Source organism: Mauremys reevesii, linkage group 15 (assembly GCF_016161935.1).
Source record: "Mauremys reevesii isolate NIE-2019 linkage group 15, ASM1616193v1, whole genome shotgun sequence".
Taxonomy (NCBI): domain Eukaryota; kingdom Metazoa; phylum Chordata; order Testudines; family Geoemydidae; genus Mauremys; species Mauremys reevesii.
The window spans coordinates 35,557,977-35,574,438 of NC_052637.1; the positions used below are offsets into that span (position 1 = coordinate 35,557,977).

General features: G+C 43.6%; 1 protein-coding gene across 2 annotated transcripts; it reads right to left on the reverse strand.

The window, feature by feature from the left end:
• Positions 1–5,342: 5,342 nt before the first annotated feature.
• C15H17orf67 (chromosome 15 C17orf67 homolog) lies at positions 5,343–14,458 on the reverse strand. Of its 2 annotated transcripts, none has more exons than XM_039501971.1 (6): positions 14,281–14,458; positions 14,039–14,114; positions 13,864–13,940; positions 13,024–13,124; positions 7,356–7,498; positions 5,343–5,791 (listed from the first exon to the last, which is right to left on the reverse strand). In XM_039501971.1, the coding sequence occupies exons 3-5, from the start codon at positions 13,916–13,918 to the stop codon at positions 7,382–7,384; spliced, it is 273 nt and encodes a 90-aa protein (XP_039357905.1). In that variant the 5' UTR covers positions 13,919–13,940; positions 14,039–14,114; positions 14,281–14,458; the 3' UTR covers positions 5,343–5,791; positions 7,356–7,381. The 2 variants fall into 2 exon arrangements, with proteins under 2 accessions (XP_039357905.1, XP_039357904.1); XM_039501970.1 differs by having other exon boundaries at positions 13,864–13,960; positions 14,281–14,457.
• Between the last annotated feature and the right edge of the window lie 2,004 nt (positions 14,459–16,462).

Below are 16,462 nucleotides of genomic sequence, written 5' to 3' on the forward strand. Positions count from 1 at the left end.
TTCCATCTTCAGTGTTGACACAGCTACTCTGCATTCACCTTCATAGCCCTTCTTCATGCTAAGTTTAACTGTGTTTAACTGTATTATACCCTGTAATGCCTGTAAGTTCCATGGAGGAGGGATCCTGTTCTTTGTCGAGCACATCATGGCTTCTTAAAAGTCATTTAGCTAGCTTTTTGCACCCCTCTGTGTTGGTGTCTTCATAGCAGTCAGCAATCTGCAGCTATGCCTCACACTGCCTTTGTTAGCCATGCTGAGCAAGCTTCCGAAGGGTCGGAAGGCAGATATGATTTAGGTATGTTCAGTTCTTAGGCCAGATCCTCAGCTGATGTGGGGCCATTGACTTCAGTGGAGCTATCCCAATTTACACCAGCTGAGGATCTAGCTTCTTAAATCTGCAGAAGTAGGTTGGAAATCTTGAGAAGTGATTATCTATCATCTAAATAGACTGAGATCAAATCCTTGACTGAGATCATCTTCACAGCATTTAAGTGTCTTACACAAATTATCAAAGTATCTAAAGACACTGCTATGGTCCAGTCTGGTTTCCTCTCTCCTTACCTTTACGCCATCATGGTTAATTCTCTCTTCTTCCTTCTGTTTTCTCTCCCCTTATTCTACCGGCTCAGATTTCCTGTAAGGTTTCTGGTACTTTGTACCTCTCATCAGGCCAGTAACACCTCCAGAACAGCTCCCCATATCTTCCATCAGTTCAGTGTCCAGTCCCAGTCAGGACCAAGAGTTGCAGATGCATGTGATGGTGAGTTTGGTTTAATGAAGTATTTGGAACTTTGGAACTCCAGAAAGGGTTACATAGGGTTTGGTTTGCATTTCAGTGTCAGTGTGGGTTGATTCGTCTATACCCTGTTGTCTCATCCCCAGGGTGCACAAAGTTAATGAAAACTCAGGAATCAGAGCACCTATGTATGCAAAAGGAAGCAGCCCAGGATTTCCCCCCTTAGATAATGGTAGAGAGGCAGCATAGGCCCGGGTTGTGTAAAGCACTAAGCTGAGAGTCGGAAGACCTGAGCTCCATTTCTAGCTCTGCCACTGATTTGCATGTGGCCTTGAGCAACTCACTTCACCTCTCTGTCTCCATTTCTCTGTTTGTAAAAAGAGGGATAATGCTCCTTGGCTATTTTTGGAGAGAGTCTTGAGCTCCTCAGATGAGAATTATTATCTATTCTGTTATATTTTATTCAAATTCAAAGCACGTGGGCGGCCTGATGTCTCCCCTGAAGCATTTGTGCACTAGGACACCAACAAAGCCAGCCAGGCTGTTTTTGAGTCTAAGTATCTTTGGCAGGGTGACCAGCCTTGAGTTTGTGCCAGCCTCAAGAAACATGACCTCGCTCATTTGCCAGTTGAGGAGCTGGGAATAAGGAGTTGTGCGACCACACTACCAGACTATGTCAGGGCGGCATAGACATTTTTATTTTTCTCCAGCAGTCAGATTCATGACTGAGGAAACAAGGTAAGAGAGGAAAGGAGGCCAAGGCACAGAGCCATGCACATGATTTGCTGTTAGTCGGCTGCATCTCTGTTCAGAGAGCAGAGGTGATGGAAGCCTTTCTAAACTAAGGCCTTTTTCTTTGGCTTGAATTCCAGGCATGGCACTCATAATTATGAGCCTCAGGGCTGCTCTCACTTAAGCGCTGATTCCTATGGCCCCGCAGGAAGCAGAGAATAAATGTAGGGCAGTAAACTGTGGCTATGCCTCCAAACTGCTCCACACGCTATGGTGCTGGGAGTAGGGCCAGAGCAGAGCCCTTCTGTCAGCTCGACACTGGTTGCAGAAGGTGCAAGGAGTATTCTTGGTGGGCTGTTTCCTCCCACTTTAAGGCCTCTATATGCTGTAAAAGAGAGCATGAAAGGGCATTAGCGTAAGTGAAAACCCAACCCTGCATATTGTGAAGTGGACGAGTAAGAGACAAGCCATGAAGGCATATATGTCTGGTCATAGATCTGTTGTGCAGTCATAGCAAAACCTTTGGCTATGTTCATTCATGTTTTTTTCCTTAACATTTCAAAATGGATTCAGGTTATCTTCATTTATAAAGTTTCTGCTTATGTCTTCATAGCTCAGTGACTTTGCCCGATGTTATTCAAACACAGGGCAGTATCATGCCATTGTTTCACATGTAGACCTCCCAGTCATGTCATACTTTTTACTCTGCAAGTTTAGCACCGTTATCCATGAGTGTTTGAATGGGTGAGCTTCAGATAGGCTTTCTGAAAATGTTGGTACAAAAAACTCCCAAACTCAGTCACTTGAATGTTCATGGAGGCATCTGGGACTGGCCATTGACCAGGAGCCCAGTCCTGGAGGAGCTGAGCAAGTTCTCAGATCCCTGTAGGAGATCCTCAGTGCCTCACAGGATCAGGCCCAAAGGCCACTCAAAGTATGTTGCTAGTTGTCCAGGTTTTCAGCTGGTATAAAGAGATGTAGCACCAATGACTTCAATGAACACAATGGGTGAAATGCAGGCCCTATTAAGGTCAATGGGAGTTTTCACATTGACTTCAGTAAAGTCAGGATTTCACCCAATGACTTCAATTAACTGCAATGGAGCTGTCAAATTTAGGGATCTGGCTCAGTATTTACATGGCATTTTGGTACCATGTTAGGCTACGTCTTCACTACCCGCCGTATCGGCGGGTAGCGATCAATTTTTCAGGGATCGATATATCGCGTCTCATCTAGACGCGATATATCGATCCCCGAACGCGCTCCTATCGATTCCAGAACTCCACCACCGCGAACGGCGGTGGCGGAGTCGACATGGAGAGCCCCGGACATCGATCCCGCGCCGTGAGGACGGGTAAGTGATCGATATAAGATACTTCGACTTCAGCTACGTTATTCACGTAGCTGAAGTTGCGTATCTTATATCGATTTTCCCCCTTAGTGTAGACCAGCCCTCTGATGTGGAGAATGAAGGACAGAGAAGCAGCCCGATTGCATTTTCTTGTTCTTAGAGCTTTAATCGGCGATTCTTGACATTATTTGAAGGTGCTTTGAGATTTAAATAATTTCCTCTGAATTATCCAGTAGAACCATCTCAGTGGCAGGAGAATGGTCTAGATGGACCATTGGCCTATTCCAGTAGTGCAAACCTTCTGATCATCTATACCTTCATGGAATTGGCTTCATTTTGTCACCTGTCAACAGGATTCCAGTGTGAATGCAATGATGGTCTCTGAGAATTATCTTGGTGTGATATTTAAAGTATTTTAATGTTTGTCATGCTATTTTAATTCACTATTCACAGGCTTTGTTTTGGTGAAGACTAATTATATGTGTGCTACTTATATAAGCAGATCCCTGAAACCCGAGGAAATCTAAATCGGCTTCTGATTAAACAGGGATCTATCTATATTAAGGTCCTGCTCAGCACACAGTACTATGATACAATATACAAATTCAAATGTCATACTGACCTTTAATGATGACATTCTGCACTTAACAGGTCTATTAATTATTTTCTCTTTCATGAGAAAAATGTTACCACATCATAATATATTATATCACATACACTATTCTGATTGGTGATATAAAATATAATGAGATAATAAAATAATACTCTATGATTATATTTACACAGTACTGATGGATAATACTGGTTATATAAGACTGATTTCTTTATGCCAGTGTAAATTTGGGGTAATTCCAATGACTTCAGGGGATTTACACTGGTGTAAATGAAAGCAGAAATGAGAGCCAGTCTCATGATAGGCCTGTATAATGATATATAGAACAAGATCTCCATTGAGACTTATATTACTATCTTCCTGATTTAAGCCCCACTTCAAGTATGCAGTAAGGGACAAACACAGCCGTGCCTTCTTAGCTTGGGAGGTTTCCCTTGCATTGGAAGTGGTGAGGATTTGGGGGACAGAGAAGGGCACAAGACGTGTCCCTGCAAGGGGTCTTTAGACAACACCACACAAGTGTTTAGAAGCAGTACGGGTTATGTATGTGTGGTTCGAGCCACATGGCTGGGCAGGGCTATAAAAGGATTAGTCTCCCACAGCGTTAGTCTGTGTCCTCTCTCTTCCCAGCGGGCTGAGGCTGGAAAGGTTATTGCCCGGTAGTCTGAGCTGAGCCCTAAGGAAGGTACGTGAAGTGACCAATAGTCGGAACTTTTATTTCTCCTTCTCCAGCCAGTGAGTCTGCACACTGGCTTACAGAGCCCTTTCCTTGCTTCTGAGAGAGATCGCTAGAAGCCATCCGGAGGTTTCTCACAGCACTGGAGCCTCCCATTTGATTCCTCAACCATCCCATAACAATGTTAGGGAATGAAATTGGTATGATCAGCATTCAGGATCTGAGGATATGACGTTAGGAGAAAGGCACTGCACAAGCAGGTTCACAATCAGCTTCTCCCTGAAAAGCAGCACAAATGCCCGTAGCGGAACAAACAGATGAGTGCCACTAGTCCGGGCCGGCTCCATGCACCAGCACAGGAAGCAGGTGCTTGGGGCGGCCAATGGAAAGGGGCGGCACGTCTGGGTCTTCAGCGGCGGGTCCCTCAGTCCCTCCCTTCCTCTTAGAGCTGCTGCCGAAGAGGAAGAGAGGGAGCGAAGGAGCTGCCACCGAATTGCCGCCAAAGAATGAAGCGGCACAACTGAGCTCCCACCAAAGTGCTGCCGATCGGCTTTATCTCTTTTTTTTTCCCGCTTCGCCACTTGGGGCGGCAAAAAAGCTGGAGCCAGCCCTGCCACTCGTGAAGCACTTCCAAGCGGAAACAGCTCCTAGTTGATTCAGCTTCTGCCTAAAGCCTGGTTCCCAAGAATGCTCCACAATAGCAGGTGTTCACATATTCCTTATGTACGTTCATGTGCCCAAGGGAAGGCAGTACGTACTGTCCGTTCGGCAATCGTACTGCCTTACCTACTTTCAAGTATTCTTAGTGTCAGAACTTCCCAAGCGTCTAACGGATCTGTCCTTTCCTTCCCCCTTTGAATTACCAAATTCTACCCTCAGTTCCACTTGTGAAATCCTATTGAAAAATCCATGTGGCTGCATGTATGAAACAGGCCTCAAATGCATTATTTTTGTATAGAAAGTTCACTGAATGGCGGCATTGTCCCCAGCCAAAGACATATACCCAGTCTATACATTTCCTCTGTCATGCTTTGCCCCAATGAATAACATGCACGGTTCATATGGTAAATATCGAGCCACACCTGACTGATTTTATCAACACACATCGTCTGATTTCAGTGTAACAAAATCAAATGTCAGTGGATTTGATTTGAGCTTTTATTATGACATAGTAGGTGAAATAACTTGCAAGGCAACTAACATAAAAGGTTAATGCTGCATAAATGTTGTGCTTCACTACAATATTATTAAAGCTGCAGAAATTCTATAATCCAAAACCCCAAAGGGTGGCAGCCTCATCATGTTTTTATTTTCCATTCGTATTTATTCCTTTCTCTTAAAGCCTCCTCCTGCTTCAATATATACTAAGATAGTGCCCCAAATAAACATGTTCTAAGACAAGTTGGTGACTTATTCTGCCCCTTTCCTAAAATCTTAGGAGAAGCCCTAGATTCATGCATATAAACCATTCGCTTACCGATGGGTTGAAAAATTATGATCTACGTGAGTCAATGAAATTGTTTTAAATATGTATGATTACAAAAGAAAGCCTTGCTACATGCTAAGTTTGCTCAATATTCCAAAGACATTCAGCTCGATAGTTAGTACATAGCAGATGCTGATGAACCTCGTCCTGTTTAACATAATCATAGACCGTTTCCTCTTAAACGCGCCTGGAGAGATCTGGAAAAGGAGTGGGGAAATATTGTTAAAACACAGAAAGACATGTTGACAATATTAAGAACTTACATAGCGCTTCACATCTTCTAGGGGATGGACAAACAGTAATCTTCACAATACCCCCACACTGGGAGCAAGGGTAAAATTGGGCCAGATGCTACATTTTTTGGATGCTGCCATCTTAGGTCCCAGAAGCTAAGCTTTTGGGTTTGTTTTTTTAAAGGGCCAGATCTTCCACTTTTGTAAGTCGGTGTTTTTCCACTGAAGCTCCAGATTTTCAAAGGTATTTAGGCACCTACAGCTGCATATGTCCAGCAGCCTAGTGAGATTTTATGGGTTAGGTGGCTAACTCCCACTGAACTCAGCAAGAATTAGGCACTTTTGAAAATCCCACTAGGTGCTTTTTTAGGCACCTAAATACCTTTGAAAATCTGATCCTAAGGCTATGTCTACACTACAGCCTATGTCGGCATAACTTATGTCACTCATGGGTGTGAATAAACCACCCCCTGAGCAACGTAAGTTACACCGACATAAGCGCTCATGTCGGCGGGAGAGCACAACTGCTATGAAACTATGGGTAGCTGAGACACCACAGAACAAGCCCAACTCTTTGCAGGATCCAGGCATATGAAGCAGAATCTCAGATATCACCACATGCTTGTTGTTAAATGTTGCCTTTTTAATGATGACCACTGTGAGTGTCATACTGCCACAACCCAGGTGCCTAGTACTGTGCAAATAATCACAAGGTCTAAACGGATGAGCAGGACAAGGAGTGCAGGGAGGTCAGGAGCTGTATTAATGAGTGCTGCTAGGCAGTCACCAACTTACTCCCAGGTAGAAGGGGATTATGTAGTCAAGTATTTTATTAGCATGATAAGAATCAGGCATAAACTCCTGTTCCCTTAGACATTCCCACTGTCCACCTGTCCCTTCTCCTTTTTGTACCCTGTGCATTTGCAAGGAAGAGAGCAGGTGCACAGAGAACATGAGACTGACTGTAGCTCAGCATAGAGTTGTATGAATAGTGAATAACCTTATTTACGCCCATGTCTTGCCTCCACTAACACTTGCTGCAGAATGCAACAGCCATACTCAGTCTGCTGCTCCCTGCACCAAGATCTGTATGATCAAGTGAACTGAAGTCCGTACAATTCTGTGCTGTAAGGCAGCAGAGTAGTTGTGGTGTCCAGAAGATTTTAAGTGTATGCTTGATTATTTCAGCTTTAACTTGCACCCTGGATAGTAACCATTGAATAATTTACCAAGGCTTGTGGAGGATTCTCCATCACTGACCATTTTTAAATCCAGATAGGATGTTTTTCTAAATGATTTGCTCTAAAAATTATTTTGGGAAAGTTCTCTGGCCTGTGCAATACAGGAGGTCAGACCAGATGATCACAGTGGTCCCCTCTGGTCTGAGAATCTATGAAAAAATAACATTCTGTGCCAAATTCTCTGCAGGTGTGAACTGACATAACTCATTGACTTCAGTATATACCAGCAGAGAATTCGGCCCTTTATTTTGAAGGAACTATGATGCTTCACAAAGGAGAACACATACCAATAACTGGGGGAAAAACAAACCCTTTAGACTGGATGAACTAAATTCCTGTTGCAATGTGGGTAGCAGTGTGGATTTAACCAATGCTCAAGGAATTGTTCTTCTGATCTCTGCTCCAAGCGCTGGAGGTAAAGCATGTGTTCCTGTTTTGAGGAAAGAAAACAGCATTAAACTTGTGTATTCACTCAATTCTGGTGTAAGCCCATTGAATTCAGTGGGATTTCACACCTTACAAAGGGGCTGAATTTAACCCAGAGAGTTAAGCTATGTCACCTTGAAAATAGCCTGCAAATCAGGCTGATCAAATCTCACCATTGTTACTGAATTCCATCAATACTCCTGCTAGTGTTTGCTACATTATGGACCATGTTTTTACAGGCAGACATTTGCATTAGTGCTGAGAGATAAATTTGCATGGACACTACATTTTTTTTAAATATACACACTAAAGCTTCTGCTGGCCCAGAGGGTGGACATGGATTTTTGCAGGAACGTCTACAGCAGTTTAAAACCATGGAATGATTCTGGATCACTGAGTAGTTCTAAAGGAGATTCTGGTAAGTACCAGTCATTCACTGATCTTCCTTACGAGATCGATAAAATTCTATGTTTTTCCATGTAAGTAAATCGAATGTATTGGTCTGACACTCCCTGACCCTTTAAAAGGGTTCTCGTTCACAAGTGTAATCAGCTTTTCTGCAAACATTAACAATTCTCTCTCTTTCTGTTTTCATGTACATTCGAACATTACCATCATACCAACATATATCATGCTGACCTTTTACGTTTCACGTTCTCCACTATCACCTGTTGTAACCCCATCTAGATATGGATCACCTAGCTAACAGAGAAACGCCCGCCCATTTTCAGTGTCACTTCTTCCCCATCCTGGGTGATTTTTGAGGTCTGATATCTCACAACCCATCAGGGCTAGAAAGAATTGCCATATATCCCAGGTTTTCAGTGGTGTACTATGACTTGCGGTGGTCAATGAGATGTAATTCTTTGGGGTGGGCACTGGTCCCTTGGATGTGTTCAGTATCCTGGGCTAGTTTATCCCTGAAGAGAAAGGTAGTTTGCAGTATCCCTTCCCATCCAAAAACTCCCAAGGTCTATTATGTGTGATGCTTTCCCAAAGTTATCTGATTCTGTTTCTTCCCCAGTTTTATGCTTATAAACTCTATTCACACTGAAATCCCAATTTGTTTTCTGAATGACCTTACATATATATACTGTATATGTACAGTAGCAATGAATTGCTTACTTCCTTACTTGACAAAAGCACCATCTGTTATGTCATCAATAATTAGCACAAATCTAATAGTGGTATTTAGACTGTGCTCCCTCAGCCAGCCGGCTGGCTTCTCTAGAGAGATATATGCTCCAAAACATTGTTTGACTCAAAGTACTTGGCATGTCCCTTTAAGCATATTATGATATAGGCCACTTATCAGTTCTGGTGGTGTTAGTCCTCTGTTTGAACTGAACATTATACCTTAAACCTAGGGCACCAGATTCAGGATGCAAGAGAGATGAGGTAAGCATCCGAATATACTGGCTGAGATTTTTAAAGCTGCCTACTGGGTTTTCAAGCTTCAGTAGGTATCCAAATCCCTTATGCAGAATGGAAAACTCAGCCAACGGCATTATAAGTGGAGAAAGTAGGACCACAGAAGTAAAAAAAATAATTCAGGCCTGGTCCAGCATCCTTGAAGTTAATAAGAGTTTTGTCATTGACCTCAATGGGCGCAGGCCCTAAATAAGTAAAGGCAGAGGTGAAATGAGTCACATGGCAATAATCACAGGCACTACCAAAGTCCATTTCAGAAATAGGGGGCTTTTAAAACTACCTTTGGAATTTACTTGCAACTGTCTTGGGAAAAAAATATTAGCCAGCAATATCTGTTGTACTTTCTGCCAAAGTGGAGACTTCCTCAATCTGCTGATTCACTAAAGAACTAATTTATTTATTCCACTCCCATTCCTGTGGTATCTGATCTCTGAGGGCCCAATACATCTCCTGCTGAAGTTAATTAGAAGCCTGCCAGTTGACTTCACTGGAAGCAGGAGCAGACCCCCTCGTTTTTAGTAGTTCCCCAAAATAAAATCTAGCTATGCCCAGTGCATTTTCACCATTCAGAAATGAAAACCCTAAGCAATCATTAGATCCCTCCAGAGGCAGGCAGCCGAGAAACGGGTTCCTTTCACAGCTGAATGTACTACTCTACAGCCACAACTTCAATCAATTTGATGTGAGACACAAAGGCAGTGTCTCGCCGGCGGAGTAGCTACTAGTTGCTGTTATGAAATTTTAAATAAAAGGTGTTTGAAAAAATAGGTTTCGCACAAAATGAAATATGTGTGATTGTTCCCCACCTAAAGCCAGTCTACACTGGCTATAGTCATTGCGTCAGAACATGTTTTCTAACCAGGGGTTCTTAAATTTCATTGCACCACGACCTCCTTCTGACAACAAAAATTAATGCACGACCCCAGGAGGGGGGACCAAAGCCTGAGCCTGCCTGAGCGCGAGCTTGGGGCGGCAAGCCGCAGGGGGCGCTCTGCCGACACCGCGAGGGCGGCAGGCAGGCTGCCTCCGGCGGTTTGCCTGCAGAGGGTCTGCTGGTCCATGGCTTCGGTGGACCTCCTGCTGGCGTGCCTGCAGAGGGTCCGCTGGTCCCACGGCTTTGGTGGACCTCCCGCAGGCGTGCCTGCAGAGGGTCCGCTGGTCCCGCGCCTGCGGGAGGTCTGCCGAAGCCGCAGGACCAGCGGACCCTCTGCAGGCAAACCGCCGGAGGCAGCCTGCCTGCCGTGCTTGGGGCAGCAAAATCCCTAGAGCCGCCCCTGCTGAGTCCCACTGCCCCAGTGGGGAGGGGGAACCAAAGCCCAAGGGCTTCAGCCCCGGCTTGGGGTTCTGTAGCCTAAGCCCGGCCAGCCAGGGCTGAAGGCTCAGCCTTTGGCCCTGGGTTGGGGGACTTGGTCTTTGGCTTCAGCCCTGGGCAGTGGGGTTCGGGCTTTGGCTCCGGGCTCCAGCAAGTCTATGCCAGCCCTGAGAGCCCCATTAAAACAGGGTCACAACACACTTTGGGGTCCCTATGCACAGTCTGAGAACCAAATCCAAGGCTTTTTCCCAGTAGTAGTAGACAACACCTCAGGTCCTCTGATTCCCCATTCCTCAATTGTCCCAACAGTTTCATGCAGGGTGGTAAAATATTTGCCTAGCTTTGATACTAACTCATATGTTCTCAGAGTGGTGAGGAGGGAATACAGAGACACCTGTCGTTGGCTCCAATTTTTTTTTTTTTTTGGTTAGTTGTGGTGGTGGTGAGGGGGAAGGGCTTGTATAAAAAAGAAAAACCTGCTGACAGGTTGAACGATAGCTGTCATTTAAACTAGGCACATTAAACGCCTCTCCTTAGGGAATGTAGTTATAATGGAAATGGCCAATAAACCTTCCCTTTAGCACCCTAAGTAAAATGCACTAATGAAATCAGCTATCTCATCGAATCCTGGCTGCTTTGGGAGTCAGACGAAGAGTCTGTATTAAAGGTAAAATCCTTCCTATTTAATTTGCACTAGGTTTGATCGTCCATCAACTTTTAAACCGGCTGTATTTTCTCATTAGCACACATGCTCTGCAAAGGGATGGTTGATTAATTGCTCTTCAAAGCTTAGCACAAAGGACTGTAGAGAGACAAGGTGGGTGAGGTTAATAGCGTTTATTGGACCAACTTCTGTTGGTGAGAGACATGAGCTATTGAGTTTACACAGAGTTCTTCTTCAGCCCTGACTGAGCATGAGCTGGCTTAATACATGTACCATGTACTTAAATTAACAGAGGTAGTTTAGCAAGTGTGTTAATCCCAATGTAACTTTCACCCGGGTGCAAAGAACCACATAAACTCTGTGGTCAGACTGTGCAAGATATACACTATTTTCATCAAAAATCAAAGATGGGGAGAGTTTAATGAAACGTTGCCATTTTCTGTGGGAAAGATGGTTTCATCTAAAACCCAATGTTTCATTAAAAGAAAAAGCTTCAACAGAAAAATTTCAACCAGCCCTAATGGTGTGGAAAGTTGCACTGGGGAGAGGGCAAGGCCAGACCAGCAGTGAACAGAGATCCACTGCTGTGTGGCTCCTGTAGCCTTAAAACCCCTCTGCCAGTGAAGACAAGAGGCTGCGGTCATTATTCTTGCTCATTACTGGGACTTGCTGTGAAGGCTGTGTGAATTTCACCTGCCTGGATCACAAGTTTTATGTAACATGCTGTTGTGCAGGAATTTATCCAATCCATTTTTTTCTGATCTATTCTATTACATTTAATAGCCATCATGGTGTTGCTGCATATCATTTTAGGTGGAACCTGGGTTCCTGCTAATGTCCTGCCCCTGAATGAGGCTGTTTTGACCGTACTTTGAAACCAGTATAATCCTGGATGTTGAGGTCAGCTGGGGAGCCCATGGCCAGTGGTTTTTGCTGCATTTTGCCATGTAGGGTACGGCTCCCATTGTCTCAGGTCGGTGGGGCACTCTGATGTTGAAAGAGTCATTGTGTCAGGGTTGATGTGGTGATGCCAATGTGGTGGACAACGAGGAGAGTGTGTAAGTGGGCAGAGTTGTAAATTCAGCTCTCCCTGGCTGCCAGATGGGTTATTCCTGGCTAGTACGCACTTACCAGGGGATAGAGGGAACTACCACCCTTCCCCAACCGCATGCTCTGTACACACTGGGCTCAAGTCTGCAAGGTGCTGAGCACCCTCAGCTCCCACTGACATGAGGTGTACTCAGCACCTTCTCAGATTGAGCCCATTATGCTCATCGTCTGTGCACGGTCTATTGTCCGCTTTCTGGCTTCTGTGGCTTTTAGCCTCTTTACAACCATATAATTTTAACACCGTATATTTACTTTGGAGAGAAATGTGCAGTAATTTTTAAATGCTGTAAGTAGCTTTTGAGAAGTCTGGGGCTGTATCACACATCCTGTCAAAAGCAAGTAAAACAGAAGGGTCCTCTCTGTCCTTTTTTAATTTGTCTTTGTATTTTTAATGTGCTTAATAAGTAAATAATAGTAAATATTATGTGAAAAAAACATAGTTACTTTACCCTAACAATTAAAAAAGTGAATACTCTCATAATATATAAACCTATCCCTAGCACTTGTAGAAAAAATTAATGGATGCAGCTAAATGGATTTTAAAGTCAGTTCTGAGCTACCTAAATCTCCACACTGACCACTGACACCTGCATCCCTCTGCCAGCATTCAGTGCAAAATGTAAAGCAAGCCATCTACGTTTTGTACTGCAGAGTTTAATTTTTCAGAAATAACGTGATGAACTAAACATTTGTACAGATGAGACGCTATCTTTTGATCAATAATTGATTCTACACTTTAAAATGATGACCGACGTTGATTATAGATTACCCCCACACTTCGCAGGTATGTACGGTCCCGAGATATGTTCATAATTCAGAGAATGCTATCCAACAGTAGTTTAAAGAGTGAAAAGGGGTTTACAAAATATTTCACTCCATTGTTTAAAAGAGTCGAGTTTGCAACCAGATACACTGATTGAGTAGAATCCTATCTATGCAAATACAACATTAAGCACAAAATACAATGAACTGTTTTAGTTTATTCGTTTTTAAAAGAAAAAATAAAAATCACCCTCATTGGCTCATCAGGGAAACCAGCTTTTCTTGGTCTATCTTCACGACGGGTTCTCAGAATCTGTTTAGCTTCTTTTTCAGTCAAAATTGGTGAAGTATCTAAAGGAGGAGGGAGGAAGAAATAAAGTATGAAATTAACACAAAGTTAATATTTTATCTTTCAGGTCCATGGTGAAATGTTTTCAGGTCTGATTTTTGTCAATACACAGAGTGTTCTTTCATTACAGCCCCTTCCCAGGGGATATTGCATTCCAGAAGAGATTAGTGGAATTTTAAACCATTTTTATAATATACTTGTGTTTTTTATAAGCTAGTGCTACTAACAATATCCAAAACCTACTCAGAACACCATATTATTACAGTTCCTTCCCAAAATTAGAAAAATATAACTGCACCTACCTATTTAATATTTGTATTAATCCTGCCAGTTTTTTGTTAAATGCATTTCTATGTTGCACTATTTTTAGGGCTATTTTTCAAACCAAAGCTAACTAGTCTGACTTTTGTTGAAATAAGTATTAAGACAAAGAAATTGCATTAAATGGTGAAATAGTCAAGGACATCAAACATGTAGATTTATAAATGAAAACATCTTTCTTTTTAATCTATAAATTGTTGTGAAACAGAGATAAAAATGTTTAGTATGGTAGTATGATTGTTAAAAATAAAATTACTGGAAGGCTGCAGTATAACATGATATTTAATATCATTATACTGTAGCAGGTTAAATAAAAGCAAATATTAAGATATTTAAGTACAAGATTAAAACACTAATATTATTATCATATGCACTCCAGCTCTATGAACATTAGCCAATTTGTTTGATATGAACTCCTACCTGTAAAAATAGTCAGGATGACCAAAATGAAGATAAACACAAGTAACTTCTTCATTTTGATTCTGCTTTCTCTCAGCCTGTTCCAAAATGAATAACACTGACTGAGGTATTAGCCTATTTGAAGCAGCTACGTCAGTCACAGATGTTTGTTTATGCTTTGACTAATTTGACTTACAGTATGATTTGGACTTTCAAGACATCTGGGTCTAAGTTTTGAATATGGCTATTATCAGCTTAAACAGTCTCTGTTCCTGACCAAAAGAAAATAGAAAAGCTTACTATTCCACTGCAGATTTCCAAGTTATACTAGATATTTTAACTCTGTGAAGATAAAACACATTGCATTACACTCAGCATGGCAAGGTATGGTTTTAATAGTGTGATTCAAGAGAAATAATAATTTAAAAAAAAACAAACCTAGACTCTTGAGCCTTAATTTGGCAGGCAGCCAGTGAGGGGCCCGTGTTAAAAGGTGCTGCATATATGACCTTATTCAAGCACAAAGTTGCATCTTAATACGTTGGTTTAACTCTTGAAAAGCTGAACTACCATAGCTAAAGTATGGAGAGTTTATCAAATGGACAGAATGGTGGAAATTAATACTCAGTTAATTCTACTGTTTGCAGGGAGAGTCAGAAATGGACAAGATTGTAAATATCCTTGCTAGTAAACATAAAGTGATGGGAAGAGGACATGTCTGGCAGATGTACAGAGAATAACCAGATTTCTAAAAGAATTAGCTTACAGGTTTCTGCCTTTTTAAAAACCGAATTTTTGTACTTCCCCCGAAGCACAGTGTGGCAGACATTCTGAACCATCCACACAACACCCAGTAGTTTTTAGGATAAGAAATAACTTTTCCTATGAAACTCCAGTGGGTGGAATGTAGTCAGAAAGCAACAACTCAGTTTAGAGCTCAGGTAGGACTGCAATGATTAGCACCCGCTCCGGAAGGAAGAGTACCACCAACTGGATCACCACCACCATGCTTCCAGCAGCACCTGGATTTCACTTGGAGAGCTCCCAACCAGGCCCTACACTTCTTAGCTTATAAAATCTGACACTCACAGGCTAGCGTGGTGCAGCTGCCACTGTAAAGGTTGACCCCACTCAAAATAGCCAGTGAAGTGAAGCAGTGAAATCTAGTGAACTAAGCATAGAGCCAGGGCTGCCCAGAAGCGGGGGCAAGTGGGGCAATTTTCCCCGGACCCCGCAGGGGGCCCCCATATTATAGAATATAGTATTCTATAATATTGCAACTTTTTTTATGGAAGGGGCCCCCAAAATTGCTTTTCCCAAGGCCCCCTGAATCCTCTGGGCAGCCCTGCATACAGCTAGTAGCAAGGAACTCCTGGGTTCCAATCCCAACTCTGTCACAGACCTGTTGGGTGGCTATGCTCAAAAAGGCCAGGAGTTTTCCAAAGTAGCCACTAATTTTGGGTACCTTGATTTTTCAGTGCACAACTTGAGAGACTTACAACCTAACTTCCAGTGGATGAATTACATATTGTTAGAGCCCTACCAAATTCCTGGCCATGAGAAATGCGTCACGTACAGTGAAATCTGGTCTCCCTTGGTGAAATCTGGTCTTTTGTGTGCTTTTACCTTTTGCTATACAGATAAGATGGGGGGAGACCAACATTTCCCAAACTGGGGGTTCTCACCCAAGAGGGAGTTGCAGGGGGCTTGCGGTATTGCTGCCTTCAGAGCTGGGTGGCCAGAGAGTGGAGGTTGTTGGCTGGGCGTCCAGCTCTGAAGGCAGTGCACCACCAGCAATACCATACCATGCCACCCTTGCTTTGTTCAGGGTCCTGAACTTCTACTATAGTCTAGGCATTAAATTTGCTCTGGAGTTGCTGGACTGCAGTTCTGTGTGAATGGCTGAAAATAAGCCTTTGTTGGGCTCTTGCAAAATCCAACTGGAGCTTAAAAAGGGGAAGCATAAGAATCTTTAATCAGCCAGTACAGTACTTAGGATTTTAGAGATCAGGCACTGATATTAATGAGTGAAGCCCTGTGCATTGTTTTCAAAAAGTGACAGAGCCCTGTGGCAACGTAGGACTGGATTCTGCCTTCAAATGATAAAAATCTGTGGTGACTCTGCTACGCTCGGCACAGTTACTGCTGAATCACACCCGTGATGCCCAGAGCAGAATCTGCCCTTGTATCTTTAGATGGATGGATGTTCGTGGTGGGGTCTCGCCTCTGTGCCTGAGGGGCCCTTTACTTTGTTTGCAGACCATTCATTTGCAGTGCCTGAACCAGAGGGGCCTTTGCTTTGCCCCTGCCCTGCCTATGAGTCCTCAAGCAGGGCTGCCCGGCCTGCTTCCCCTCCTCTTTCGTGTGCCCCTCTGCCCCTCCAGCTACCTGCTTCCCTTCCTCTCTGCTGGGCCCCTCTGCCCCTCCAGCTACCTGCTTCCCCTCCTCTCTGCTGGGCCCCTCCAGCTACCTGCTTCCCCTCCTCTCTGCTGGGCCCCTCCAGCCGCCTCTCTCCTCGCCCCTCGCCCCCCGCCCTCTCTCTCTCTCTCTCTCTCTCTCATTCTTTCCCTCCCTCGCGCTCCTCCTTTCAAGGCCATTTCCGGTTGCCAGCCCGTCTCCT

What these genes read in the sequence shown, in the direction of transcription:
- C15H17orf67 (XM_039501971.1), bottom strand. Translation starts at nt 13,918, where the DNA reads ATGAAGAAGTTACTTGTGTTTATCTTCATTTTGGTCATCCTGACTATT. An exon ending in CATCCTGACTATTTTTACAG is followed by an intron (nt 13,125 to 13,863) that starts GTAGGAGTTCAT and finishes CTCCTCCTTTAG; the next exon opens with ATACTTCACCAATTTTGACT. An exon ending in TCCCTGATGAGCCAATGAGG is followed by an intron (nt 7,499 to 13,023) that starts GTGATTTTTATT and finishes TCCTCAAAACAG; the next exon opens with GAACACATGCTTTACCTCCA.